This window comes from Trichoderma harzianum (genome assembly GCF_003025095.1).
Source record: "Trichoderma harzianum CBS 226.95 unplaced genomic scaffold M431scaffold_16, whole genome shotgun sequence".
Taxonomy (NCBI): domain Eukaryota; kingdom Fungi; phylum Ascomycota; class Sordariomycetes; order Hypocreales; family Hypocreaceae; genus Trichoderma; species Trichoderma harzianum.
In genome coordinates, this window is record NW_020209264.1 from 148,027 (window position 1) to 172,801 (window position 24,775).

The window sequence follows — 24,775 nt, forward strand, 5'->3', positions numbered from 1 at the left end:
GCGACACGATCCATGCGGTGCGACTCCGATTTCGACTCGATATTGATATTGCGACCAGCGCAGGTGCGCGATGATTGCAAGATCATTCTGCGCATGCTTCGGTTAGTGCAGAGGAGATGATCGCATCGCTGGCGCCGATTATATGCTGTGCGTGTCTGGCTCATCAAATGGCGAGGAGACTTGACTTCTCTGTTCTGCATAATCGAGGCGATGGCCTTCTTCTACTGCAAAAATGAGATCCACGCCATCCGCATATTTTTGCTGCCGTGTCGATCACGGATGCTTCGAGCCATATCGATTGCGATGCATCTGCATTTATACCGAGTCGCCGGCAAAGCATTTTCTCCATCGAAGCTGCCTGGATCGTGGCCTCGTTGACAAAGATGACACACTTCGTCTACACCCCTTGGAGTCGCCAACGCTGCTTTTTCTGCCCTGTCAGGCTTTTTTGCCCCGAAATACCCTGCAGCTGTTTAGCGAGGGAATTTCTTGCAGCCAAGCTAGCAACGGCGTTTCGAACAGCCCCGCGACAATCCATGGGCCCGCCAGTTTTTAGTGGCCCTGGTGGTTTCCTGGTTCCCGGCGCCTGTCAACGGATTATACGGTTGAACTTTAACTGGGCATGGCATATGGATACTCTCGCGATCTAATGGCATATAAACGGGGTCTTCGCAAATTCTCGGCACATTTTGCTAACTTCCTTTTCTTAACCAGAACATAACACATTTCAAAATGTCTTCTCTCTCTCGTCGTGCTTGCTACAAGTGTGGCAACGTTGGCCACTATGCCGAGGTTTGCTCCTCTGCCGAGCGTCTCTGCTACAACTGTACGTGCAATCATCTACTTGGGACATTGAAACTAGGAACACTCGGCTAACAGGTTTGAAAAATAGGCAAGCAGCCAGGTATGCATCTTCGAAGCGAATCCCGACTCCTCCGCCATCCCTGGTTCTAACAACTCCCTTGACAGGCCACGAGTCCAACGGCTGCCCACTTCCTCGCTCTACTGAGGCGAAGCAGTGCTACCACTGCCAGGGACTTGGACATGTCCAGGCCGACTGCCCTACTCTCCGCTTGAGCGGCACTGCCACCAGCGGCCGCTGCTATAACTGTGGCCAGCCTGGACACTTGGCTGTACGTTTGACACTTCCCGAAAACGATGCGCTATCGAGAGATGTGCTAACATGACCATTGTAGCGTGCTTGCCCCAACCCCGGTAATGCCGGTATGGGCCGTGGCGCTCCCATGGGCCGTGGCGGCTTCGTTGGCGGTTATGGCCGCGGAGGCTTCGCCAACGGCCCTCGCCCGGCTACTTGCTACAAGTGCGGTGGCCCCAACCACTTTGCTCGTGACTGCCAGGCTCAGGCCATGAAGTGCTATGCTTGTGGCAAACTTGGCCACATCTCCAGGGATTGCACTGCCCCCAATGGCGGTCCCCTGAACACCGCTGGCAAGACCTGCTACCAGTGCGGCGAAGCCGGCCACATCTCCCGCGACTGCCCTCAGAAGAACAACAGCACCGAGATCAACAACGAGGTTGTCGACCTTAACAACGTGCCCGCTCCCCCGGTCGCTCCCATTGCTCCCGTCGCCTAGACGTCGCGGGTGTCCCGTCTGACGCCCTCTTCCACTGGTGGCCGGCGAGGTGGCAGACGGACAACTGGCCTAGGGCAGTATCCACGAGGTGTAACAAAAATCAAAGCCAAAAAACCCAACTCTGGACCCTAGGCCGCATTTCTCGTTTCAACATAACTTTTGTTTCTGGTTGACGCAACATATCTTTTCGCTGCACACCCCAGATTGTGCCTCCTTGATTTTGGTCTTTTTTATTATTTTCCCCTCTCTTTTTTTTTACATCGGATGGTCGGCAACATTTCTTCTCATCGGCTTACACGGAGTCTTTCTTTGGCTTCGGTTCATGCTGCGTCTGTTTATTTTTTCTTTCACTCTCTCATTGCAGACGTAATCATACGAGAGAATGGCGACGGCAAGAGACATACATTTTCCTGCAGCCCCTATCTCCTGCGTGAAAAAGGAATGAGCAAAAATGACAGCGACAGCGACGACGATATCGGAAGCGTCAAATTTTCTTTTTTCTTATACACATTTTCTCAAATTGAAGAGCGTCCGATTTTGGAGGGCCCCTTGGCTACGCATGGGTCCCTCCGAACCGGTTCCTGGGCATACCCCCCATCTTTCAAACGAATTTAACTTTGGATCACATCACTCGGAACTACCTACATATTACGGACTGAAACGACAGACGCTGTCAACGTAGCTCTTGACGACTTAAAGACTTTAGGCACATGCGATGGATATACCCCGCGAGGCTGTGTGTGTGTATGATGTTGTGATGAGCTTGAATCGGCGGCGCTGCTCTTGGGGCTGCACACAGTATTGCTTGTCGTTGAGCTAATGCGGGTCTCGGGGTTGCTCTATTTGTGCAAACTCGGAGACTCAAGCTACAACACTAGTGACGGCTGTCACCTCCTGGGGCACACGAGCGCGCGCGCGTGCCAAGGGCGGTGGATGCAAGATGTCTTGAAGAATTGGGCAGTTTGAGGATGCTGAGAGGAGATAGGAGCTGTGCGATCCAATGGCTGGGCGGCATGGAGAATACGAGCACGTCCCCAAGATTGTCAAGGGAATGGGATCACAGGCATAGAAACGTTGCCCGTGTTTTCGGAGTGGTTGGCGTGGCTGCCGGAGCAGAGGACAGCTGGGAGAAGCGGAAGATGCAATGATACAGTAAAATATGACAAACGGAGAAGCGCAGATGAGGAAGATGAAGAAGAAATCCTGTCATGAAACCCTCTTCTGATGGCGACGGCGACACAGCAACTGTTGGCGCTGCGCGTTTGTGTTTAGGTGTGATGAGCGTTTGTGTAGATGCGTGCATGTGTGTTGTCTCAAGGCGAGTGAGGAAGGGTTGATGCAAGACGAGTTGTTGGGCAAAAAAGGGGGCGGAAGTTCATGCCAGTGCGACAACGACCAGCGTATTGCATCAATCAACGACGCGCCGCCAATGATTCTCAGGTAAGTATCGGATTGCAAAGCATCGACGAGGCTCAAGTTCAGTCACATTGTTCATCTATTTGTTGAGATCAATGCGATACTACTGACCCGTCGCAGACTCTTCTATTAAACTCCGTTTACTTTCGCCTCTCTCAGGGGATCTCTCTCCTTCTGCCGCCATGCGGATGTTACCGCATCCCCTGACGCGTACGTGTAGTCAGAGTCGCACAGGAGGAACAGGATGCAACCTCTGTGCCCGGTTCCTTGGAGCTTGCATTCTCCAGACATGCTGGTGGTGGCTTAATATCCAGCTCCATGCGTAAGGCAATGCACCTACTAGAGAGTCCACCCATCCATCAGCCGGTTTATCCAATAGCGTCAACGGCCCCCAAACTGAAGACCAGGAAGCATCATGCCTCCAATTGGCTGCGCATCTGCTCGTACTATTGACCGTAGGCAGGCAGCGTAATGTTCTAGACCGACGGTCTGTGTTCTGGCGAACAGCGCTCCGTACAAGTAAGGTATGCTTAAAACGCGGGGGCCCGTGACGAGAGACCAGCAGGTTTACTGCATGTTAGTCTTGCTAGACTGCATATACTGTAAGTAAATATGAAACGGTAAGTGAGAGAGGATCAGTGAGTCAGCCTTGTAGACGCAGCTGAGCTGTGATGGCTGCCTAGCTGTAGGCTTTGGTGCTTCTGAGATCTAGACTTTTTTTTATACCACATATGAGCGAATTTCACATTTTGTTTGCTTGAAGAAAGCGATTGAGTGTACCGTTACATTGATGAATCGTGATACTTTGTTTGCCTCTTTTGAAAATCTCGACTAAATATTCTGCGTCTATTCGATTGCTGCCCTGGGGCGAGCGATTCTTTTCTTTGGCGCGTAGTCTCACCAGCCGAGACGAGTCGTCCATATTGATTAGCTTTCAGACGGTCAGTCGCACTTCACAGAAGAATCTATATCGCGGCTTCTCATCTTCTTTAGGAAGCATTCCAGTTGTTCTTGCCATCCGCTTTGCATCCCGCTGGCCGCTGGCGTCCTTCACAATGTCGTTCGTCAACAGTGACAGCGACAACAACAGCTTTGGATCGCGCAACAGCATCCGCACCAGGCGGTCGCGCTCGGGACGCCGCATCTATCCAAGAGGGAACGATGACTATATGATGCCTCAGGATCCCATTCCGTTTCGCCCACGGAAGCTGGTGAAGCACCAGACGCCGCAAGAGGCGATTGATGAGTTTTGGGCAAAGTTTACGACAAAGGCGCCTGGCAAAGGTGAGTCATTACAGGCTTTGAAGCTGAAGCGCCGTTTATGTTTATATCCATGAGATGCAGTCGTTTCTAATGATGTAACTTTCCATCCTAGCCACAACTGTGATACCGCAGAATCCATACACTGCCAAAGTCGCTCGGAAGAATTCCAAAGCTGCATCCTCATCAACAACCACCCAAGCATCTTACGAAACCGCGGCGGCTATGTGCCGGGCCAAGGTCGAAAAGATTGTCCAAGAGTGCCGGCGAGTCAACAAGAGGTACCGGGATCCGCACTTTGACCTCGAGGCCGACCTGAAGCTCTGTCGTCGCGACTGCCTGGAGTCGCTCTCCAACTTTGAGCCCCTCGACAACCCGGGAAAGGACTTTCGGCCTGGGAGCGCAAAACGCGTCGTGGAGATATTCGATAAGCCGCAGTTTTACATTGAGGGCCCGACGGCTAATGACGTGAGGCAGGGGAGAGATGGGGATTGTTGGCTCATGTCGGCGTTGTGTACGTTGAGTAACAAGAAGGGGCTGATTGAGAAGCTGTGCGTGGCGCATGATCAGGATGTTGGTGTGTATGGGTTTGTGTTTTACAGGGATGGAGAGTGGATTTCCGAGATTGTGGATGATTTCGTGAGTCTCCTTCTTATTTCCTATGAGGGATGTTGCTAAATATTGATGCTGTCTAGCTCTATCTCACCAAGTCTGATTACGACGAGAAGCACTGGGAACGAGTCCTCTTTGACGAGCTGGAGCGTGTCAATCCGGAAGAAGCCTACCGCAAGGTGTACCAGTCAAACAGCAGCGCTCTGTATTTTGCCCAGTGCCAGCATCCGCAAGAGACTTGGCTGCCGCTTCTTGAAAAGTGTTACGCAAAAGCTCACGGAGATTACGCTGCGATCGAAGGCGGGTATGGAGGCGAAGGTATCGAGGATCTCACAGGCGGAGTAACTTCTGAAATTTTCACCACCGATATTCTCGACAAGGTGAGGAGTCACACAGTAATCACCACATTACAATGACTAAACGTGACATTAGGAGTACTTCTGGAAAGAAGAGCTGCTCAAAGTAAACCAAGATTTTCTCTTCGGCTGCAGCACGGGCGTCTGGGGGATAAATTGGGGTGAGCGAAAAGGGATCCTTGAGCTTCATTCCTACTCTATCCAGAAAGCTGTGGATATTGACGGCAAACGATTACTTCGACTCAAGAACCCATGGGGCAAAGGAGAATGGAAAGGACCCTGGAGTAGGTGGATTGTCTGTGGATAAAATGATTTTAAAGATGCTAACGAATGATAGGTGACGGCTCCAAGGAATGGACTCCTGAGTGGCTCGAGAAGCTGGATCATCGATTTGGCGACGACGGAGACTTTTGGATCGCCTACGAGGATTTACTGCAGAAATACCAAGCCTTTGAGAGGACTCGCCTTTTTGATGAGACGTGGCAGGTATCTCAAATCTGGACCACTGTCAACGTTCCCTGGATGTTAGACTACCACGACACTCATTTTTCTCTGCGCATCACTAAACCCGGTCCAGTTGTCATCGTACTGGCGCAGTTAGATGATCGATATTTCCGTGGACTTCATGGCCAATACAAGTTTGAGCTGGCGTTTCGCGTCCACAAAGCTGACCATGAGGATTATCTCGTTCGCAGCCAAGCGCCGTATCGCATGAGGCGCTCTGTCAATGTTGAACTCGACTTGGAGGCAGGCGAGTATGATATTCGTGTCAAGATTGACGCGACTCGTCTCGACAGGATCTTGCCTATTGAGACAGTGATACGAAATAATGCCAAGAAACGACGAGAGAAGCTGACTCGTATTGGTCTCGCTTACGATCTCGCACATAGTAAAGGCAAGATTGTGGAAAGCCCAGAAGAAAAGGCTGCAAGACAAGCACATGAGAAGCGTGTCAAGGACAAGGAGCAGCGTGAGATTAAAGACAAAATTCTTGAACGTCGAAGAGATGACCACCATCTCAACGTTAAACAGCTATCGAGGATCCAAAGGCGTGAAAAGAAGCGAAAGGAAAAGCAAAAGGCAAAGGATAACGAAAGAAGGCTTAGGATTAAGAAAGGCGACGAGGAAACGGACAAACCTGGTGAAGACGGTGGTGAGCGACGTGACCAGTCGGACGAAAATCATGCAGTGCCATCTTCTCTTAACGGAGCAGGAGCATCAAAGACAAAAAGGAGGGGTGCAAGATCCAGGTCTATTCCACCGGCGGATAGGTTTGGCCGGCCGACTTCTCAAGGTGACGCGCCACCAAGCTCTTCATACTACGAATCTGAGAGTGACGATGGCCTTATAAGTATGGCATCACTCTCTGAACTTTCTGACCATGAGATGGACTTGCAAGTCAAAGCATTTATGAATAACCAGTTGAACAAACCCGTCATCGTGACACCACCGTCTCTGAGGTTCGAAGATGAGCTCGATGAGTTTGAAAGAGATCCCTGGAACGCGGTTGTCGTGATTGGACTGCGAGTTTACCACAAGGTTGATGAGGAAGACAAAGCCAAGGAAGTTATTACGCTGAAAGTGGTGCGTCCTAACCCATATGCCGATTCCGATGATGAGGACACAGCAGCTACGGAGGAAGATGCCAAGGAAGGGCAGGACTCCAAAAGCAAAGGCTTGGATGTCGATGACAGCGCCAAGGATGCGACACTGGAGGGCGGAGTCAAAGATAGGAAGAAGAGCATTGTGGGAAATGGCGTGCAGTAGATTCGGATGGTCTTGTTACTGCGCGTTGGTGTGCGATCCTTTATTCCTATCCTATGACTTGCGTTGTAGTTGGATACTGCAGTCTCTTGGCTTTGGGGTGCTGTTTGCAGAGAACTGATGCTGTTTTACCTAAGAACACTACTTTCGAGATAGATTTATGCCATCCGACGATACAAAAGGATACTAACGGCTCAATATTCGTTCTAATAAGTGTGTAATAAGTGTGCCTAAACGTTTCTAGCATGAGTACAATTTCACATCACCAATAGGCGCCAAATAAGAACTCTCCTTGCGGTTCACTTTTTTTTATTGGCGTTAACCACCCTTCTGACAATAATATCTGCATAACCCTGCGAAGACATTGAACAATCCAATGGAATCTTGAACTCCCAAGTAGACGAATCAAATCAAAATAAACCCAAACACGAACAACCTCCGTTATGAAGTAGAGCATGAGCTCAACGACTAGCAGAACTATCAAATATGAAAGCGACAAATTCACCCTGATAATTTTGTCTTTGTGAATTAAAATCTAGCTATTGATGTGTCCTTTCCTTCTTCCCTGATTACCATCTAATCTTTTATGATGGCAACGCCATTCCAAATCATGGATCGACTCCTCCGATAACCAATGGTATAAAAACTACAGCGTAGAACACGAACTCGGAAGATTCCGCCCACGTACATTTTCAAGAAACATTTTAGGACATCTCATCTTCGACTGTGGCGTTTCTATCCTTCTCCTCAACATGAGCCGTGTCGAGGCCCTTTACAGCAGACTCCTCCTTTGGTGTTATAGTCGTACCGTCAGAGGCCACGGCGGCATGCTGGTGCTGCTCCCACGTCTCGGAAGGCACCCAGGTGGTGGACTTGCGAGCATTCGAAACCTCGCTGTAAAGCTGGTCAACCTGTTCCAAACTGAGGCCCTTGGTCTCGTAGATGAAGAACCAGACGTGGGCAATGCAGAGGAAGCAGGCGCCGAACCAGACAAAGAAGATCTTGGACTGCAGGTTGGCGAAGCCCTCGCCGTAGTTGACGAGGTAAGGCGTCGAGTAGGCGATGGCCCAGTTGAGCAGCCAGTTGGTGGCGGTGGTCATGCTGAGGGACTTTGCGCGGGTGTTTAGGGGGAAGATCTCGCCGGTGACGACCCAGGCGAGGGGGCCCCAGGTGGAGGCGAAGAAGAAGATGAAGATGCAGACGAAGGCGACGGCGGTCTGCTGGCCGGCGAGGTTCTTGACGAAGATGTCGCCGTTGTCGCGCTGGCCGGTGGACACGGTGCCGCAGATTGCGACGATGAGTTGAGACACACACATGCCGATGGCGCCGGCGAGGAGTAAGGGGCGGCGGCCCCAGCGGTCGATGGCGAGGAGGCCTGGGATGGTGGAGGCGACGTTGATGGCGGAGGTGATCATGGAGATTGTGAAGCCGCTGGACACGCCTGAATTTTGGAAGTAGCGCGTGCCGTAGTAGAAGATGAAGTTGATGCCCGTCAGCTGCTGCAAGGCCTGGAGGGCCATGCCGGTGAACTGGCGCTTGAGGATGGGCGGGCGGAAGCAGTCGAGGTAGGTAGCCTTGCTGAGGCCGTTTTCATACTCGAGGTTGGCCCTGATCTCGCTGAGCTCGGCGACGACGGCGGGGTGGTCGTTGGCCAGGCGGCGGATGCGGGAGAGGGCGGCGGTGGCCTTGTCGAGCTTGCCGGAGCGGACGAGGTAGCGGGGGGTCTCGGGCAGGAAGATCATGCCGAGGAAGAGGATGAGGGACCAGGCGAACTGGACGGCGATGGGGATGCGGTAGGAGCCGGAGTCGGGGCGGTTGGAGGTTGCGTTGTTGACGACGGCGGCGAGGAGGAGGCCGATTGTGATGGCGAGCTGGTAGGCGCCGACGATGGCGCCGCGGATCCATTTGGGGGCTGTTTCGGACTGGTAGAGGGGGACTGTTTTGATGATGTTTTGTTAGAGAGATGGTGACGATTGTTGAAGGGAAAGGAGAAGTTGTAAGAGAGGAGGTGAGGATCATGATAACCTACTCAGAGCAGAGATTAAACCGACGCCAAAGCCGGCAAAGAATCGACCAGCGAGGAACATGGGGATGGCGGTGGCAATCGTTTGCAGCACGACACCCAGGTTGAAGACCCAGGTCGAGATCATCAAGGCAGGACGACGGCCGAAGTTATCAGACAGCAGAGGCGAGGCAAGGGCGCCGAAGAAGGTGCCTGCTGAGAGGATGGACACGATGGCCGACTCTTGGGAGGTTGTGATGTCGAGGTCGCCGCTGGCGTTGCGGTAGCCGGTGCTGAAGAGGTCTTTCCAGTAAGGCATGGCCATGATACCGCTGATAGTGCCGGTATCGTATCTATTAGGAATTGTTAGCAAGATGAACTCAAGATGGACCTGTATAATGTCGAAGAGGACTCTCTTGACTTACCCGTAGAGGACACCACCAAAGGCGACGAAGAAGCCCATTGCGATGGCGGGCCATGAGGCACCGGCTTCATCGTTGGGTTTGGGAATCTTGACTTTATCAAGCACACCCATTGTGACGGAGGTAATGTTGTTCGTCTCAAGTATGTATCTTGTTAGGTATGGGAATATGGACTCTTGCAGGTTGATGTAAACCTCGAGCAGGAGCCTGGGAAGCCTCGTGGATGACTGTGGGGATAAACAAGAGGAATGAAAACTCGCGTTCAACTGACGAGGGATCCAACAGACCTTTTATAGTTGAAACACACCAAAAACCTTCTTATACGCCCAAGAGGACTTCCCATCGTCTACGTTAGGAGGCGAGTGCTTGGGTTGCGGGGCGAAAGCAAACTAGTCCACCGATGGGGTATGCCTCAAACCTAATGATGCCTTCCGAAGCCATATATGACACCGTGATTGGCAATACAAAGGCATTCTCCTGGAGGAGTGGAGCGTGAGTGACTGCCCGGGGTTCGAAGCTGAAGCTATTTTCTACGATTGTGGGGGAAGTTTGTGGAGAAGGGCCAACCAGGCGTCTGGTCCAGCCCCGAAGTGGTCAAGTTCTTGGGAACTCGGGAGCTGGGAAAAAAAAAAACCTGGAGATACCCATGGAGAGACGATTTGGGGTGTTTTTTTTACAAGGGGGGAGAAAAGGGCCGTAAAGGGGGTGAGATGGGACTCTGGAATAAGCCTTGGGTTGAGGCTTTTGGTGGCGGGCGAGGCTGCGTGGCGCTTTGGAGAAGCCGTTTATAGTCTTTCTTGGATTGTACTAGTTGAGTAGATTGTGTTTTGGGAGATTTACAAATGGAGAGCTTGTCGAAGAGGGCTACATCGCCTCATGCTGCTCGTCTGAGGTCTTCGGCCTGAACTTTGTGAGAGGCTCGAAATATCTACATCTACATCTACATTTCAGCTGCAAGAATAATGGAGCCAGTCCGTTTAATCTGCGGAGAAGAAAAAATGACAATCTAGATGGTTTCTGGGGGACACGCAGCAAGGGAAGTTCTCAAGCTACGTTGGTGTAAGTCTGGTTGTATAACCGTGTGCATTTATAGCCACCCATACTGTACGCGTAACAAGACAACGAGAAACAGCCACACCAGTTTATAATTCTGCTTCAACGCCGAGAGCGGAAATGAAAATCGTCTTGTTTTAAGATGTTCAAGCGATTATCCAGAGAAATATTTTTCTAATTCCTTCTTGCTATAATTCAATAGCGTCTAAAATCGTCTGGTCCGCGCTCGTGAATCACCAAGGCGGAGGACATGCTGTACTGTGTGCCGTATTTGTGTAAGCCATTCCCGAGTTCGGGATTCACAGAGTCAGCCACGGACAAGGCCGTTTCGCATAGCTCCGCGTGATTAAAACAGCTACTTAGTTAATTTGTCATTAGAGTAGATTCAGTCTGCTTCCAGAATCTATCAACGTGGCAGAGAAGAGGCTTCTCTTTTCCTGAATATCATGTCGTCGTCGGATTGTGATGCTTTGCTGAACCTTGATAGGCAGATATGTGGACACTCGGCACTTGGAGCAAAAGCATCACGGAAAGCCATTTTCCAAGATCCACGCTAGACTTTCTCAAAAGGGGACCTTTCTAGCCTCTTGACAGAACTCCACCATCTTCAGTCCCGGCGCCAGAGCCTTTCGTAGCGGCTCCACTCGTCAAAGACTAGAGGAGAAGCACTAGATCCCGTGTTTGGGGAAGTAGTTGAGCGGAGTTGAGAATATCAAGCCTAGTTTCCAGCTTCTCGGAAGATTTGAAAGCGAGGAGAAATTTGCTGTCATGTGAGCATAAAAAGGTGGCCATTGAAGCTGCCGAGGGGGTGATTCAATCGGTGAATGTGTACGAAACTCCTACACATACATGGTATATTTCTCAATGGCTGTAACTTTAACCAGCCAATGTCGTTATCTTGAGTGGCTTGTTGTATAGGCTTTCCACAGTCGGGCCGTGACCGAATTCTCTATGCCACGTATCTTGGAAGATGAAAGATAGAGCCTATGATGTGTTGTGGGCATGAAAACCGAACTTGCCGGGTGACAGAGCAGGAATTCGATGTTGACTTAACAACAGTGATGGTGGATGAGTTCGATGGCTGAAGCATGGCATCTCCATTAACGTGGATCATTTCCCACAATTTGCATCCAGAGAGTCGGAAAGAAGCCGCAGGAGCGATTCAAGATGTGTAATATCGAAACACCCTTGTGCATATTGATTTCAGGGTAACTTGCTGAACCACTGTCAAAGACACGACGTGCCGCCGCCACATGTCCATTTACAGGGTAAGATATGAGCGGATATCCCGGCTGAACCCAGATGTGTCAATGCCACCATGAATGAGAGAACTTCATATTGTTCGGAGTGATTATCATGACTTGCATGATAAGTGATTTATTTAGTCAACACTACGAATTAAGTCCGTAGCCCTTAGTGCAGATAAATTCACCGCCCACATTAATACTTGTACTACGCATGCGGGGTATGATTTGAAGCTGGATTCAGGAATCTCGTTCCTGAAAGCCTCAACTCTGCACGACTCTGAACGAGAGACGAGATCGAGATGCGCTTCATCCTTTTCTTGGCTTTGGCCATTGAGGGTGCTATAAAATTGGTGCACGCTACAGAGCATGCGAAGAAAGGAGGCCAACCCATTATCATCGATACGGATCTGTTCAGTGACGTCGACGACGTGGGCGCGTTGACAATTGCGAATGTTTTACACAACTGTGGCTTGGCGAATCTGAAAGGGATTGTGATCAATACACCGTCTCAATATGGCCCGTTGGCGGCAAGTGTAAGTAAATACGGTCATGCGAAAGCCAATGCCAAAGAGAAGTCTCACTAATCAGCCTTTGTCTTCAGTCCCTTTCTACTTATTTCGGTAACGATGTCCCCATCGCTGCCTTTCGACCAATTACGAATGATACATTCTTCGATAGTTACTACTATTTGTTAGTGATCCCCGGATGCTACACCTGGTGATGTATGAGCCGCCACCTAATTGTTCCAGATATGGCGAGTATGCCAGCAAATTAGCATATAATTGGCCTCGCAACATTAAAACAGCGGATTCAACCCCAACCCCAGTAGAGCTCTACCGTACTATTTTGAGTTCTGCCGATGACAGAAGCATCCACATCATCTCCATCGGCTTTCTCACCAATCTCGCCGATCTTCTCCGATCTAAAGCAGATCATATAAGCCACTTATCTGGCTCGCAGCTCATTTCCGCCAAAGTGAGCGAGTTGGTCGTGATGGGTGGGCAATACCCTTCTGGCTGGGAGTACAACTTTGGTGGTGAAGACCCAGAGAGTACGGCATATGTCGTTCAGCACTGGCCGAAGAATGTCAATGTCACTTACTCAGGCGGTGAACTGGGTGGTGATGTTTTCTCAGGGCAACACCTTGTGCAGCGGTGCCCTCCTGATTCTCCGGTTTTGAGCGCCTACCAATGGTACGTTGGCCGGGGCTCTACGGTTCGTTCGTCGTGGGATCCGATTACGACGCTGTATGGAATTTTGGGCCTTGAATGGGTTTCAAAAATAGGTGTTCGCCCTATGCTTGCGTATGCAAACGATTTTGGCTATAATAGTATTACAGCAACGAACGGATCGAATGCATGGGTGAATGATATGACGGTAACTAATCAGCATTGGTTACGGCTGGCTGAAGGTGTGACAAATTACAGCATGGCAGGGCTACTTGATGAATTCTACGCGCATGATCCATCCCTTCGGAGTTGCTTTCGGTATGGGGTACTCTCAGAGAATTTTGACACAGTATTGTAGATCATTTTCTTATCATAGACAGTGAAGTTCTTAGCAATAGACTTGATCAAATATCACAAGCTGTTATAAACTTCGTTTAGTCATTAATCAGTGAGGTTTACCCCGTCAGTCTAAAAAGCATATGATCCATTACATCGTAAATCACATTAAGAGACACGTTCTCCGCTCTCACTTTCTGGGAGCCCGGCCGTTGTAATCAACTCCTGCCTTTGCCGTGTAGTTAGCGAAGCAGTCATAGTCAAAGTCAATCTCGTCAATCCGCTTCTGGAGGATTGATACGACGTGGTCGAAAGAGCAAAGTCCATCGGCATTCTTTGGGCATCCATGATAATCTGAGATGGGAACAACGGCGTCATTACTGTGTATAACACGATTAGTACTCGGTATAACGTTTATTCAAGTCTGAGTACTCACACTAGGAATCGGATCTGTCGAGTAGGCTTATACGCGGGGCATTCCAAAATCTGGGTGGTGAAATGAGTGGCAAAGGGCACGATTTTGCTTGCGACAAAAGAGTTTCGCTTCTGGTTGCCGGACAGACTCAATGGCGGGCCTTGGAATAGTGCAGTCAGATTGAACGCAGTCAGAGTGTCGAGAACGACGACCTCATGGGTTGCATCGGCATAGATGGACTGGTTCAATGGGAAATATGTCTTGTTGTCGTCGTAAGTGATGTTCAAGGCGGAGTCAGCAGCAGGGAATGAGTGCGTGAAACGAGCGACGAATTCCTGGAGGTAGCCTTTGCCTTGGGCAGCGGCAACTGGAGAACCGGGGCCGTTGTTATAGTAGAAGGACTGGTTGTGTCAGTAAAAGGGGTGTTGTGAGAGACTTCATTGAACTCACTAGATCATAGTAGTATTCGTAGTTTAGGAAGTCTTCTTCAGTGAAGAGGTTACAGAAAGCCGAGTATCCTAGGGCATGAGTTTCGTAAGAGCATAGTTGAAGCATGGCAATGGCATCGGTAGCCGTCAGGTTCAGGCCAAAGACCTAAAGGGTTCATTATTAGCAGTTATTAATGGCTTAAGAGTAATATTTTTGACTCACTTGAGACTGCAAACGAGCAATGGTGCTGTTAAAGGCATTTAAAGCAAATTCCGTTGCCACCGTAGATCCAATGCTTCCGCGGCTTGCGATGTTAGAGTTGTTGCATACTTCATAAGGAGCACCCGAGTTGTTAAGGCCAGGGGACTCGACAAGAATCTCAATGTTGACTTGGTCCAAGTACTCAGGCACTCCAAAGAAGCCAGCGGCAAAGTTTTCAGCAGTCTTGACCATGCGGTCCTGGGATTCAGTGCGGAAGACGGGAATCGTGTTGGTGGCAGTGAAGTTGTTCAGAAGGTGGCCATATAACTGGCGATAGGCCACTCCTAGATTGAAGTTTTGGCTGCGGCCAAAGGGAGTCAGCAACTCTGCGCCGAGCTTATAAGTCCAGTCGGAAAAGAAGGATAGCTCTCCAGTGACGTTGAATCCTTTTGCTTGAGTCGCGTTGTGGACTTTTTGGGCAAATGTAGCTGGAGCGGCGCCGCTGGTGGGATATCGGGCACCGTGGCGGTAGAGAAGGTGAAGCTGGACAATGTTGCAGCCATCGGGGATCAGGGGACTCGCATCAGGAAGGCCGTAGTCCGCAGAGGAAACAGAGTACCAAGGAGAAAGATTGCCCCAGTATTTCGTAATGTCGATTTTCCTGTCGAATTTGCTCGCTCCCCAAGGCTGCGCTGCAACAAGCGGGAAGCTGTCTGAAGGCCCATGATTATAAGGATAGATGGGGGCAGTTTCAATAGCAGCGGGCTCTTCTCCCGTGGGCGTAGGGCCGGGATATCCTACTTTGGACTCTGGCGGGAATAATTTCGAGTTGACGTGTGCTTAGATGCGGCGGCATCATCAGCACTTTGTTTATTTTGACAGCTGTGTGGATGGATTTAGAGTAAAACTTACTACTAGAAGGGGGGTAAGCATCTGAAGCAACGGCGCCGGCAACGGATGAAGCCTCAATGACTGTGTTTAGACTCCTTGCAGAGCTAGCCTCGGCGAGCAATGCAAGTAGAAGCGTTGAAGTGAGCGTATTGGAATGCATTTTCATCACCTATTGCCGACAATTTACAATGATTCTACTCTGGTGATTTGTTGGAAGTTGGCCGATTGATCACATTCAGACACAGCAAGCTAGAACGATACTGCGATATTCTATTATATAGTTCGAGGTTTGATCCTCTTGGACCGTTATCTGATCCGTTCACCGAAGATCTCGACATCATACACCAATGAGGCAGAAGACTGACGGCACGTTGTAAAAGAGGTATAGAAATGCGGTATAGCTTGAAGTGAAGTAACTGCCAAATAAAAGAGTGGCAGATCGAATTCCAGGGCTGGAATCATAAGCTGTCATTGTCGGGTTTAAGATCCATCCTCCCACATCGAACATCACGCAATTACTGGCTCTAGCTATCACTATTCGCAGGGGTCTTGCCGATTCAGCCGAAGATCCACTGCCATGATATCAATTCAGCATCAGACACGGAATAATAGGATTAAATCGCCGTATCTCTTATATAGAAATTCCGTGCTTTACCCAGAAGGATCTCTGACATTGATTCCTGCAGAGAGAATGTGCTCGCCGACTATGGTCATGTTGCCGGACAAAAGTCCTCGTCTATTGTATCCGCCCCTCAACCTCATTGCAATCCTTCCCAGCCTCCATCACAACCCTTGGGCGTCAGTACATGTAGTTAATAGCTAGGGATTGTAATGCGGCATTTTGTTGGTACCTCACATGGACACTATTACTATTGACTTGGTAGCCTTGAGGAAGTGGCTAGAGGCGGATGGAAAGCATGGAATTCTCCCGGATTATACCAATCGCATACCGGCCATCCAGTATTTTCGGCACAATTTTTATGTTACCAAAGCCAAAGATGGGAGATATTCCCATTTCAACGACTAATCATGGTAAAAACGGGAGATGGAAAGACCAAGACCACACTGTAGACATATAAGACATATGTATTATCAAGTTTTTGACCAAATTCCCATTTTTAATTTACATTTTCTCTTATCAACCATCATTGAACTGGTAGAGCTAGTCGTAACTAAGCCACCTATTTTTCAATCTAGAAAAGCCTGCATGTAGCTACACATCGCCATTTTTTGTGAGAATGCGCCATAGAAAAGATTCCGGGCGCATGAATGGAATACACACGAACACCTTTTTGTTTTCATTTTTGACGATTTAAATTCCGTTTGCTGCCTTCTCCTCCAGAATAGATACGACACTGGGTGTCTCTTGAGAAGCAGGGACGGCAACCGGCTTCAAGAATGGGCTAGTTGGCCGGCTAGTGAGGAACTGTAGAGATTAAAGGGTATGGTTAGCCATCAAAAAGGTTTTTTGCTGCTACTCATGAAAGGGGAAAGAAAAACTTACATTGCTCGCCGCGCTCAGCATGGCGAGGAGGGAGCTTTGTACCACATCTTCGTGAATACCGACACCCCAGACTGTCTGCTTCATGCCGGTAGGTTTGCACTCGATATATGATGCGGCCTTGACACCTCGGCCCTCACCGATGGCGTGTTCCTTATAGTCGTGAACGTCGAGATCAATGCCGACTTGCTTGAGGGCGGCCGCCATACTAGAGATCGGTCCATTGCCCCGGCCACGCAGCTTAATCTCTTGGCCATCCAGGAGGATAACACCGTCGAAGATACGGATCATGCTCTTCGTATCCTGGGTCTTGCCAGATGCATTAGGCATGGGAGACTGTGATCGGTCGGGTGAGATGCTGTAGTCAATAAGGCTAAGGCGGTGGTTCTCGTGGAGGAAGTAAGTCGACTCAAAGAGGCTGGTGATCTCGTTAGCCAGAAGCTCGCGTCCAAGCTCCTCGGCGCGGCGCTGAACGATCTTGGAGAAGGCAACTTGAAGGCCGCGAGGGAGGTCGAGCTCCAGTTTTGCACGCAGAATAAAGGCACTTCCTCCCTTTCCAGATTGTGAGTTGACGCGAATGATGGCCTCGTAGTTGCGGCCGATGTCCTGAGGATCCAGTGGCAGGTAGGGCATTCCCATCCATGGGTCTTCATTGGATAGGCCCAGGTTCTGGCGGTTCTGGAATCCTTTCTTGATGGCGTCTTGATGGCTGCCTGAGAAGGCTGCGCAGACCAGACTACCGCCGTAGGGAGCACGCTGGTGGACGGGGATTTTGGTGCAAGATTCGACTACCTCAATGACTGAGTTCAAATCAGAGAAATCAATTTGCGGGCTCACGCCTTGTGTGTAAAGGTTTAGAGCCAAGGTGACGAGATCGACGTTGCCCGTTCTCTCTCCGTTGCTATGAAAGGATTAGTACTGTCTCGTAATCGCAAAGAGAAAAGCAACACAGGTAGTACGAACCCAAACAAGCAGCCCTCGACACGATCAGCCCCTGCCATCTGGCCTAGTTCTGCTGCTGCAATACCTGTACAACGTTAGCACCGCGCCGTACCGCCAGAGGTGGATATACTAACTGCATCCGCGATCGTTGTGAGGGTGCTGCGGAGAAGAGAATTGTTAGCTTCATGATGGTGATACAGATGTGAGAGGTGAAAAGGGGAAAGGGTATGACTTGCCAGAGACACGCACACACTCTCCCTGTCTCCAATGTTGGTGCTAAAATACTCTATCAAGTCTGCATAAATATTGGGGGTTGCGAGCTCGACTGTGGCGGGCAAGTTGAAGATGATTTGGTCTCCAGCTGCTCCATTGGGGCCCCACGCAGCTTTCACTGCGCGACACACCTTCAGAGCATAGTCAGGATCGGTATCGGAGAAGCACTCGGGCGAGAACTCGAACTGCCAATTCGTTCCAGAAGCCTCGGGGTTGTCCTTGGTCAGAGACCTGACGAGCTTGGTGCATTCGACGGCGAGCTCCAGGGTCTGCTCTTCAGTGTAGCCGAAGACGACCTGGCGGAAGCACTCGCTGGTAGCAAGGTAGATGTGGATGATGGCATTCTTCGCTCCGCGAACTGACTCTACAGTCCTTCGAATGAGATCGGGTCGACAGGGTGAGAGAACCTGGAGGAATACGTCGTCTGGCACGGCGCCGGGGGTTTCGATCAAGCGGCGAGTGAAGTCGAAGTCGATCTGGGACGCAGAGGGGAAAGAGACCTCGATTTCCTTGTAGCCAAGGGCACACAACATCTGGAAATAGCGCCACTTCTCCTCGCCGTTCTGTTTGTTGACCATCCCACCCATGTCAGCGATCGCTCGCACAAGTATTTGATGTTGGATCGAAGACGTACCATTGGATCGGGCAGACTCTGGTTGCCATCGCGGAGACACGAGCTTCGGAAGATGTTAGCGACGACTCATGCGCTGGAAGAGAGTCAGGAAAAGTGTTTGCGACGTACGACAGCCAGCGAGGAGCCTTTTCGATGACCTTGTCAGGCCATTGTCGGTTGGGCAGACGCAGCGGCTAGGCACGGTACGTTAGCTGACGAGCTGAAGATTGGACCAGCATCCAGAAGGCTTACCTTGAACGCCTTGTACTTCTTCCACGGTTCCTTGAGCCTGTAGATGACGGATTGCCAGGGTTAGCTCTGCATGCATCACGATAGCCGATTAACCAGGGCAGTTCCAGCATACATGACCATCTTGAAGAGTGGCGACGGGCCGGTGGGTTAGGCGGGGTGATGATGATGAGGGCGAGAAGGTGAGAGGAATTGCGCTGTCCAATGCCAACAGAGATGTCAAGGTGCAAGAAGAATAAATAAAGAAAATAAAGATGATCCGGGGTAGAGGCTCAAAAAAGATTCTGAGTCATACAGAAATGGCCTGAAGGTTGCAGGTTTTGGAGGCGAATTATTCAAATCGCATGGAAACTGCAGCCTCTTGAATTGAGGGCTCCCGATTCGCGGGGTGGCCCCACTGACGTCTTTTTGCAGGCTCCGACTCCGGACGTTTTTAATGGAGTGGACGCTGAAGGGGACGCTGGACCGGCAGCGAAAATGACATCGGCGATGGATTTGATGCTCCACTGACAGCGGAAAATAGGAAAATATGACTACAAGTCGGGTTTTAATTCTGGATTCATCTGATCTTCCAATCATCAGTATCGTCGTGCATAGAGGCTGTTTACAAGACGGCGCCCATCTCTCGGCACATCCGGCGTTCAACTAAAATGCCCACATACGTTGCATGTTGTGTGACTCTAGGAAAGTAAAGTAAAGTAAAGGGCGTCGCTAATACAACGTCTGGTGCTCCATACTCCGTAATTTAGTTTCCAATTTGCTCCAACTTTCGACTGTGGCGGGGTGTGGCTTTTGGAGAAAAAAAAAACAGAGACTGCTGCATCATGACCAATGTAGGCCCGTCATCTTGGTGATCTGGTCGGACACTAGCCTCCGGTTTGATCTCATGCACACCTTAGCTTTCGCTTGCTCATCTCGTGAAGTCGTATAAAACTATTCTAAACCCATATGCTATTAATCTCTATATGCCAATCTATGTCCAATCAATAGTCCCAACGTTAACGAATCGAGCAAGTGAACATTGTCAATCTGAAGCTCATCATGCTCATATCTAAACAGCAACCAATAAGCGCTCTATGCTTTTTTGTACAAGAACTGCAACCTCCATCGCATCGTTTTGACCGACCGATTCGAGTTTTCAGGTATTTTTATCTGATCTTCGATATAATTCGCCTTTTCTGATGGTGAGAATGAGGGCTGGGAATTCAACATTAGCCATGTTACAGAATTGTGTAATACTGTTCGACTTACTACAAATACCAGCAGCGACAAACATGACGCCAGCAAAAACTTGCACGTTGATGAAACCATCCACACCCGACTTTCTCAAGCTGAGACCAATTGCCTCCGCAAACGTATACGGGAGTGCCAACGTGAGGATTGAGAGAGAAATAGCTGCATATCAAGTGTTAGAATCTCATGTCTCACCCCTTCTGAAAGCTGTTCACACTTACCAGCAGGCGTCAGCTTCAAGCCAAAGATTGACACAGCCATGACCACAAAGCTGGCCCACAAGAGGCTGGGAAACATGCCGAGCAGGGCGTATACCATCAAACCCCCATATGATTTGCCGCCAAATATCCAAATAAAGAATGTAATCAGGGCGGAAAAGAATGTGCCCAGCATGGTTACTCTGATTGTGCCAAACCTATCACATGCGAAGCCAATAAGTGGGCGGCCAATACCGGTCGATACTAATAGAGCAAGAATATTAGCGTCATGGGTTAAACGGCATAACAAGGAAAAAAATTCCACGTACGGTTAAACATGGCAGACGCGAGAGAGCCTTGTTGTGCTGAAAAGCCAACCTGTTGAGCATATGCCGAAAGAGAAAAGACCACAACGACGTAGCCCAGACTGGCCAACCATAGCCAGCCAAGAAACAGCCAAAAATCAAGCATTTTGAAGAATTTCCACTCTAGAATCTTGACCGCTGCTTTGGGAGTCTTGTCATGTTCCTTGAGAAACAGTGCAGAGATTGTTATCACGACAAAGCAGATGATGGCCATTATTCTAAAAGTCCAGGCAATGCCTAGCTTCTGAATCATTGCATTTGCGGCCAAGGAATAGGTTAGGCCGCCGAGGCCTGTACCGCCGGTTGCAATACCATTTGCGAGAGATCGCCGTTTTTTGAACCACTGAGGGACCAAGCTGGCGGTTCCGGTGAAGCATATTCCCATGCCGATGCCGTAGCAGACTCCTTGGCTGAGGATGAGTTGCCATATGGTTTTCGAGAAGGATGCGGCGATATAACCACCTCTATCAGGGTAAATTAGTAGGATGTATTTATAATTATCAATCTTTTGTTATCGGTCGATCGAACGTACGAGATGAATAGTCCTCCGACTATAACGGTAATCTGAACACCCGCTTTGCGGTGCAATATGGTCGATACCGGCGGCACGAGAAAAGCTAGGTTGTAAACATGTTAGATGTTGTCATGTGGATCGGTATACCAATGGGTAAAGATTCATACCAACTGAAAAGCAGAGACCTCCGATAAAGGCAAACTGTAAAGGAGTAGCTCCCGGATAAGTGTTGCTTTTTAGATAGAATGCTAAGAATACACCAAACATCTAAAACCGCTTTGTTAGTAAACATCCCTCCGTATATTTCGTATATAAAAACTAGACACCTACAGAGTTTATTCCAAATGAATGGGCCAATATTAGACATACAGCTGCCACAATGACCCTACGCGCATGTTTTGTAAGCGGCTGATTGAAATGCGAATGACGTCCACGAAAACTTACCAGCCATATCCGCCCTCCTTCATCTCCTCCTCCTCCTGAGAGGCTTTCTCGGTATTTACCTGTCCATTTCGAGAACCCACCTCTGTAGAGTCGCTTTCGTCGGAGCTTTGCATTACACCAGATGGTGTCTCGAAATCTTTCTCAGAAGCCATCCTTTTGAGACAATGCTTTTGCACTGATGGTTATAGGTGGCACACTAGACAAGGACGGATGATTGGAGCGCATGTCTGAGACCTCGTCTACCACATCTTTTATACAATCGACTCACATCATCGTAACGATACTCCCTGGCATATCTCCGCGACCATTTCTTTGTTGGCCAACATGGAACTCTATCCCAGGCCAATTAGCGTTGAAGAATAGCCCCGGCGAGTAATGAGCCAATTAGATGAAGCACTTATCTCCTACGAAGTGGCTGCTGTCCAATCGGGGGAGCGTCTTATTTCCTAACCGTTCCCCACAATCCCCGGCCCCATATGACTCGGAGTTCCCTGTGTCACCTTCCGTCTTCTGATGTTCTCGGGTGACTTGTCTCGCACCTCAAATCCTATTATTCATTCTGCTCATCTTTTCTTTGTACTTTTGCATGATAACTCCGCGCTTCAAGGGACCACAGAAGCCTCTCAAATTCCGCATCTCTGTCGGCGACCTCGGGAAGAATGGAGGAGAAGCCGCCCAAAGCGCCCTTGGCCATTCCTCGCCGTAAACGCAATCGAATTCGAACTTCTTGTCGGCCTTGTCGCGCCAGAAAGTCAAAGTGCGATGGGAACCGTCCTTCGTGCTTGACATGTCTGAGCAGAGGTCTCCCTGATCAGTGTGTCTACGAACAACAACGTCCGGGAGAGCACAGGATTGTGTCGATTCGGTATGTCCGACTCTTCATAGCACTCACTTCTTTGTGGAAATGCTAACTTGGCATGACGCATTCAAGGAATATTCCACATCCATCTCCGAATAACACAATTTTATCTGGAAGCCCCGTTGCTGCTTCAAATCGAGATTCGCTTGTTGGACACTCCACCCAGCCCAAACCCTTGGGCAAGAAATGGTCGTCTGAACTTACTCGTAAGAACAGTACCACAGAAGCCTGTATTGAAAAGGACTCGGATTCAAAAGACACCATCGATCGAGATGAGGATGTATTCGGCCCACCCTCAACTTTTTCTTTCATCAATCGAGTCATCGCTACGATTGAACCGTGTAAATCAACATTAACTAATAGGTCATCGTTAAGCAAGTCAATTCTCAGAGATCCAATTGGTTTTGACGTCTCAAATGCCGAGGATGTAGGCTTAGATATGGACGACCTACTGCTACCAGAGAAGAATCTGGCAGACTCTCTTATTAACACATACTGGCGATATTCGCATCCGGTCTTCCCTGTGCTACATCGGCCAAGTTTTATGAACAAGTACGAGACTCTTTGGAAGTCTACGGAATCCTTTTCAAGATACACAGGCAATGATATTCTCCTACTCGCCACGATAAATATTGTCCTAGCTATTGGCTGCCAGCGGTCCGAACACTGTCCTGCCAATTGGAGAAAGAGGGATGCCGAGTCGTTATACAGACGATCAGTCCATCTGGTTTCCGCTGAAACACTGGATTCATACTCATTTGAGGTGTTGCAACTGTTTCTACTGAGAGTCATCTATCTCCAATATACGTCTTTTGCCTCGCGATGTTGGAGCACACTCGGTATTGCCCAAAGAGTTGCTTTTGGGCTTGGGCTCGATAAAGAGGCTCCCGAATCAATGGGCCAATTAGAGCGGGAAATGAGACGCAGAGTGTGGCATGTTTCAGCAATAATGGATAGGTAGGTATTCATCGCTTTGTATTATGCGCGTATATACTATACACAAGATGCGGCAACTAACCACGAGCGAACAGCATAGCATCATATACATTTGGGTGGCAAATGAATATCACCGTACCGAATCTGGTGTCTACACCTCAGCCAATCGACGATGAGTACTTGCAGGAAGAAGGAGAAGGTTCTCAGCCAGCGGACAAACCTTCTCGGCTCGACTTTTTCCGATACTATCGCCAGATGTGCGATGTTCCTCGCGACATTGCGGGGAACATACATCTTCTCGGTCAGAATTTAGGAGGACAACGCTCAAATTCTCTTTTGACACAGTATATCAGCGAAATTCCCAAATACTGTCTACACCTCGACGAGTTTCTCGGTAGCCTACCCAGCCACCTCCAGGAAGTCAATGAACATGCTGTGGAGGAGTGCTTTCAGATTCAAGGACAGATACTGAGGACGCGGTAATCTCAAATGTTCATTTGGGACGCACTTATTCTAATATCTTTTGTAGTTCAATTTATGTTAAACTTACTGTCCTCCGCCCTTGTCTTCTAGCAAGCGTCGCAAATCGGACAATACGCTCGGAGTTACGGAAAGCAAAGACCGGCAACCAAAACCTCACCATGGGACTGCTTCATGAGGTCAACAAGCTCTGTGTCACCACGGCGCAGACAGTCCTTGATAAAGTACATAAGAACATCCACATAATATACCGGGCATCAACGTGGCACACATTACGAGGTGAGATACCAACATGTAACATGTTTCTTTTTTCTTTTTTTCCCAATCTGACTGTCGACAGTAACATTCGGTTCGGCGACAGTCCTGTTGGCGGCTAGTTTAATACCAGACTTGGGCGTGGACCTAGACCAGGAGCCGAATAAGACTTCATGGGAACAGGCCATTGCCATTTTCCAATTTTACATATCATATGATATATCAGCTCAGGGGGGCATCCAAGCGTTATGGGATTATCGGCAGAAGTTTGAAGCCACCAAGAGGCGTGGAGAGCCACCACTGGATGGAACAGCACAAGCTGAGCCACAACAAAACCCTCAAAGTGGTGCCGCGACTATTGCTTCTGAAGAAACTCCCTTTAATATGGACAATATCTTTTTCGGAGTTGATACCCAAGGTCAGGGTGTGGACCTCTCACAGGCGTTTCATGATTGGAATTGGCTCGATTTCGACATTCCAGAATTTATGCTATCATAATAGGTACTTGCATTGTTCTTGTATATTTTCTCTTACTTTTTAACGAAATACACTATTGGGCCCATTCGAAAAGAATGAGCTGCAAAGCAATGCTAAAGTCATTTGATCAACTACTGTATATATCCGCATCATATTTTTATGACCTATCTAATGTACATGTGCTATACGGAGGTACCTCATACCGTCAACCGCCGGCATAAGGCAGTCATCAGGTAAAACATCTGGAAAACTAAAACTAAAACTACAAT

The 24,775-nt window shown here is 49.2% G+C and overlaps 11 protein-coding genes across 11 annotated transcripts; 7 read left to right on the top strand and 4 right to left on the bottom strand.

The window, feature by feature from the left end:
- Positions 1–732: 732 nt before the first annotated feature.
- Positions 733–1,595, top strand: M431DRAFT_55675 (hypothetical protein; the record flags this gene model as incomplete). The annotated part of the gene is made up of 4 exons (XM_024921457.1): positions 733–826; positions 893–904; positions 970–1,133; positions 1,197–1,595. The coding sequence occupies 4 exons, from the start codon at positions 733–735 to the stop codon at positions 1,593–1,595; spliced, it is 669 nt and encodes a 222-aa protein (XP_024769422.1).
- Positions 1,596–1,727: 132 nt separating this feature from the next.
- On the top strand, positions 1,728–2,431 carry M431DRAFT_266176 (hypothetical protein). The gene has a single exon (XM_024913908.1). It carries the CDS (start codon positions 1,860–1,862, stop codon positions 2,208–2,210), a length of 351 nt encoding a protein of 116 aa, XP_024769423.1. The 5' UTR covers positions 1,728–1,859; the 3' UTR covers positions 2,211–2,431.
- Positions 2,432–4,088: 1,657 nt separating this feature from the next.
- On the top strand, positions 4,089–7,197 carry M431DRAFT_125377 (hypothetical protein). Its single transcript, XM_024912243.1, has 5 exons — positions 4,089–4,295; positions 4,387–4,910; positions 4,967–5,263; positions 5,316–5,523; positions 5,577–7,197. The coding sequence occupies exons 1-5, from the start codon at positions 4,181–4,183 to the stop codon at positions 7,004–7,006; spliced, it is 2,574 nt and encodes an 857-aa protein (XP_024769424.1). The 5' UTR covers positions 4,089–4,180; the 3' UTR covers positions 7,007–7,197.
- Positions 7,198–7,507: 310 nt separating this feature from the next.
- Positions 7,508–9,540, bottom strand: M431DRAFT_152723 (hypothetical protein; the record flags this gene model as incomplete). Its single annotated transcript, XM_024912857.1, has 3 exons — positions 7,508–8,939; positions 9,033–9,358; positions 9,431–9,540. The coding sequence occupies 3 exons, from the start codon at positions 9,538–9,540 to the stop codon at positions 7,708–7,710; spliced, it is 1,668 nt and encodes a 555-aa protein (XP_024769425.1). The 3' UTR covers positions 7,508–7,707.
- A 2,466-nt stretch (positions 9,541–12,006) lies between these two features.
- M431DRAFT_152727 (hypothetical protein) lies at positions 12,007–13,311 on the top strand. The gene is made up of 3 exons (XM_024912858.1): positions 12,007–12,260; positions 12,329–12,417; positions 12,477–13,311. Exons 1-3 carry the CDS (start codon positions 12,027–12,029, stop codon positions 13,252–13,254), a joined length of 1,101 nt encoding a protein of 366 aa, XP_024769426.1. The 5' UTR covers positions 12,007–12,026; the 3' UTR covers positions 13,255–13,311.
- Positions 13,312–13,422: 111 nt separating this feature from the next.
- M431DRAFT_96728 (hypothetical protein) lies at positions 13,423–15,328 on the bottom strand (the record flags this gene model as incomplete). The annotated part of the gene is made up of 5 exons (XM_024924854.1): positions 13,423–13,612; positions 13,669–14,048; positions 14,098–14,241; positions 14,299–15,116; positions 15,190–15,328. The coding sequence occupies 5 exons, from the start codon at positions 15,326–15,328 to the stop codon at positions 13,423–13,425; spliced, it is 1,671 nt and encodes a 556-aa protein (XP_024769427.1).
- Positions 15,329–16,237: 909 nt separating this feature from the next.
- On the bottom strand, positions 16,238–19,094 carry M431DRAFT_512543 (hypothetical protein). Its single transcript, XM_024919856.1, has 9 exons — positions 18,862–19,094; positions 18,750–18,786; positions 18,627–18,691; positions 18,519–18,561; positions 17,848–18,447; positions 17,746–17,770; positions 17,633–17,696; positions 16,673–17,570; positions 16,238–16,594 (listed from the first exon to the last, which is right to left on the bottom strand). Exons 1-9 carry the CDS (start codon positions 18,867–18,869, stop codon positions 16,481–16,483), a joined length of 1,854 nt encoding a protein of 617 aa, XP_024769428.1. The 5' UTR covers positions 18,870–19,094; the 3' UTR covers positions 16,238–16,480.
- Positions 19,095–19,884: 790 nt separating this feature from the next.
- On the bottom strand, positions 19,885–21,612 carry M431DRAFT_499779 (hypothetical protein; the record flags this gene model as incomplete). Its single annotated transcript, XM_024917836.1, has 8 exons — positions 19,885–19,943; positions 19,986–20,141; positions 20,201–20,440; positions 20,506–21,005; positions 21,074–21,158; positions 21,223–21,322; positions 21,386–21,440; positions 21,500–21,612. 8 exons carry the CDS (start codon positions 21,610–21,612, stop codon positions 19,885–19,887), a joined length of 1,308 nt encoding a protein of 435 aa, XP_024769429.1.
- A 456-nt stretch (positions 21,613–22,068) lies between these two features.
- M431DRAFT_266235 (hypothetical protein) lies at positions 22,069–22,656 on the top strand. The gene is made up of 3 exons (XM_024913909.1): positions 22,069–22,364; positions 22,431–22,506; positions 22,575–22,656. Exons 1-3 carry the CDS (start codon positions 22,159–22,161, stop codon positions 22,593–22,595), a joined length of 303 nt encoding a protein of 100 aa, XP_024769430.1. The 5' UTR covers positions 22,069–22,158; the 3' UTR covers positions 22,596–22,656.
- On the top strand, positions 22,657–23,674 carry M431DRAFT_266249 (hypothetical protein). The gene is made up of 2 exons (XM_024913910.1): positions 22,657–23,315; positions 23,395–23,674. The coding sequence occupies exons 1-2, from the start codon at positions 22,798–22,800 to the stop codon at positions 23,468–23,470; spliced, it is 594 nt and encodes a 197-aa protein (XP_024769431.1). The 5' UTR covers positions 22,657–22,797; the 3' UTR covers positions 23,471–23,674.
- Positions 23,550–24,527, top strand: M431DRAFT_96472 (hypothetical protein; the record flags this gene model as incomplete). Its single annotated transcript, XM_024924826.1, has 3 exons — positions 23,550–23,773; positions 23,824–24,053; positions 24,115–24,527. 3 exons carry the CDS (start codon positions 23,550–23,552, stop codon positions 24,525–24,527), a joined length of 867 nt encoding a protein of 288 aa, XP_024769432.1.
- Positions 24,528–24,775: the final 248 nt, after the last annotated feature.

Excerpts from the sequence above, each read along its gene's own strand:
- M431DRAFT_266176 (XM_024913908.1), top strand. The coding sequence starts at position 1,860 with ATGGTCGGCAACATTTCTTCTCATCGGCTTACACGGAGTCTTTCTTTG.
- M431DRAFT_125377 (XM_024912243.1), top strand. The coding sequence starts at position 4,181 with ATGATGCCTCAGGATCCCATTCCGTTTCGCCCACGGAAGCTGGTGAAG. Across the intron at positions 4,296-4,386 it reads GACAAAGGCGCCTGGCAAAG|CCACAACTGTGATACCGCAG; the intron begins GTGAGTCATTAC and ends TTTCCATCCTAG. Across the intron at positions 4,911-4,966 it reads CCGAGATTGTGGATGATTTC|CTCTATCTCACCAAGTCTGA; the intron begins GTGAGTCTCCTT and ends GATGCTGTCTAG.
- M431DRAFT_152727 (XM_024912858.1), top strand. The coding sequence starts at position 12,027 with ATGCGCTTCATCCTTTTCTTGGCTTTGGCCATTGAGGGTGCTATAAAA. Across the intron at positions 12,261-12,328 it reads ATGGCCCGTTGGCGGCAAGT|TCCCTTTCTACTTATTTCGG; the intron begins GTAAGTAAATAC and ends CTTTGTCTTCAG. Across the intron at positions 12,418-12,476 it reads TTCGATAGTTACTACTATTT|ATATGGCGAGTATGCCAGCA; the intron begins GTTAGTGATCCC and ends TAATTGTTCCAG.
- M431DRAFT_512543 (XM_024919856.1), bottom strand. Across the intron at positions 18,692-18,749 it reads AGAAGTACAAGGCGTTCAAG|CCGCTGCGTCTGCCCAACCG; the intron begins GTAAGCCTTCTG and ends TACCGTGCCTAG. Across the intron at positions 18,562-18,626 it reads AAGGCTCCTCGCTGGCTGTC|CTCGTGTCTCCGCGATGGCA; the intron begins GTACGTCGCAAA and ends CATCTTCCGAAG.
- M431DRAFT_266235 (XM_024913909.1), top strand. The coding sequence starts at position 22,159 with ATGGAGGAGAAGCCGCCCAAAGCGCCCTTGGCCATTCCTCGCCGTAAA. Across the intron at positions 22,365-22,430 it reads CACAGGATTGTGTCGATTCG|GAATATTCCACATCCATCTC; the intron begins GTATGTCCGACT and ends GACGCATTCAAG. Across the intron at positions 22,507-22,574 it reads CTTCAAATCGAGATTCGCTT|TACCACAGAAGCCTGTATTG; the intron begins GTTGGACACTCC and ends TCGTAAGAACAG.
- M431DRAFT_266249 (XM_024913910.1), top strand. The coding sequence starts at position 22,798 with ATGGACGACCTACTGCTACCAGAGAAGAATCTGGCAGACTCTCTTATT. Across the intron at positions 23,316-23,394 it reads GTTTCAGCAATAATGGATAG|CATCATATACATTTGGGTGG; the intron begins GTAGGTATTCAT and ends CGAACAGCATAG.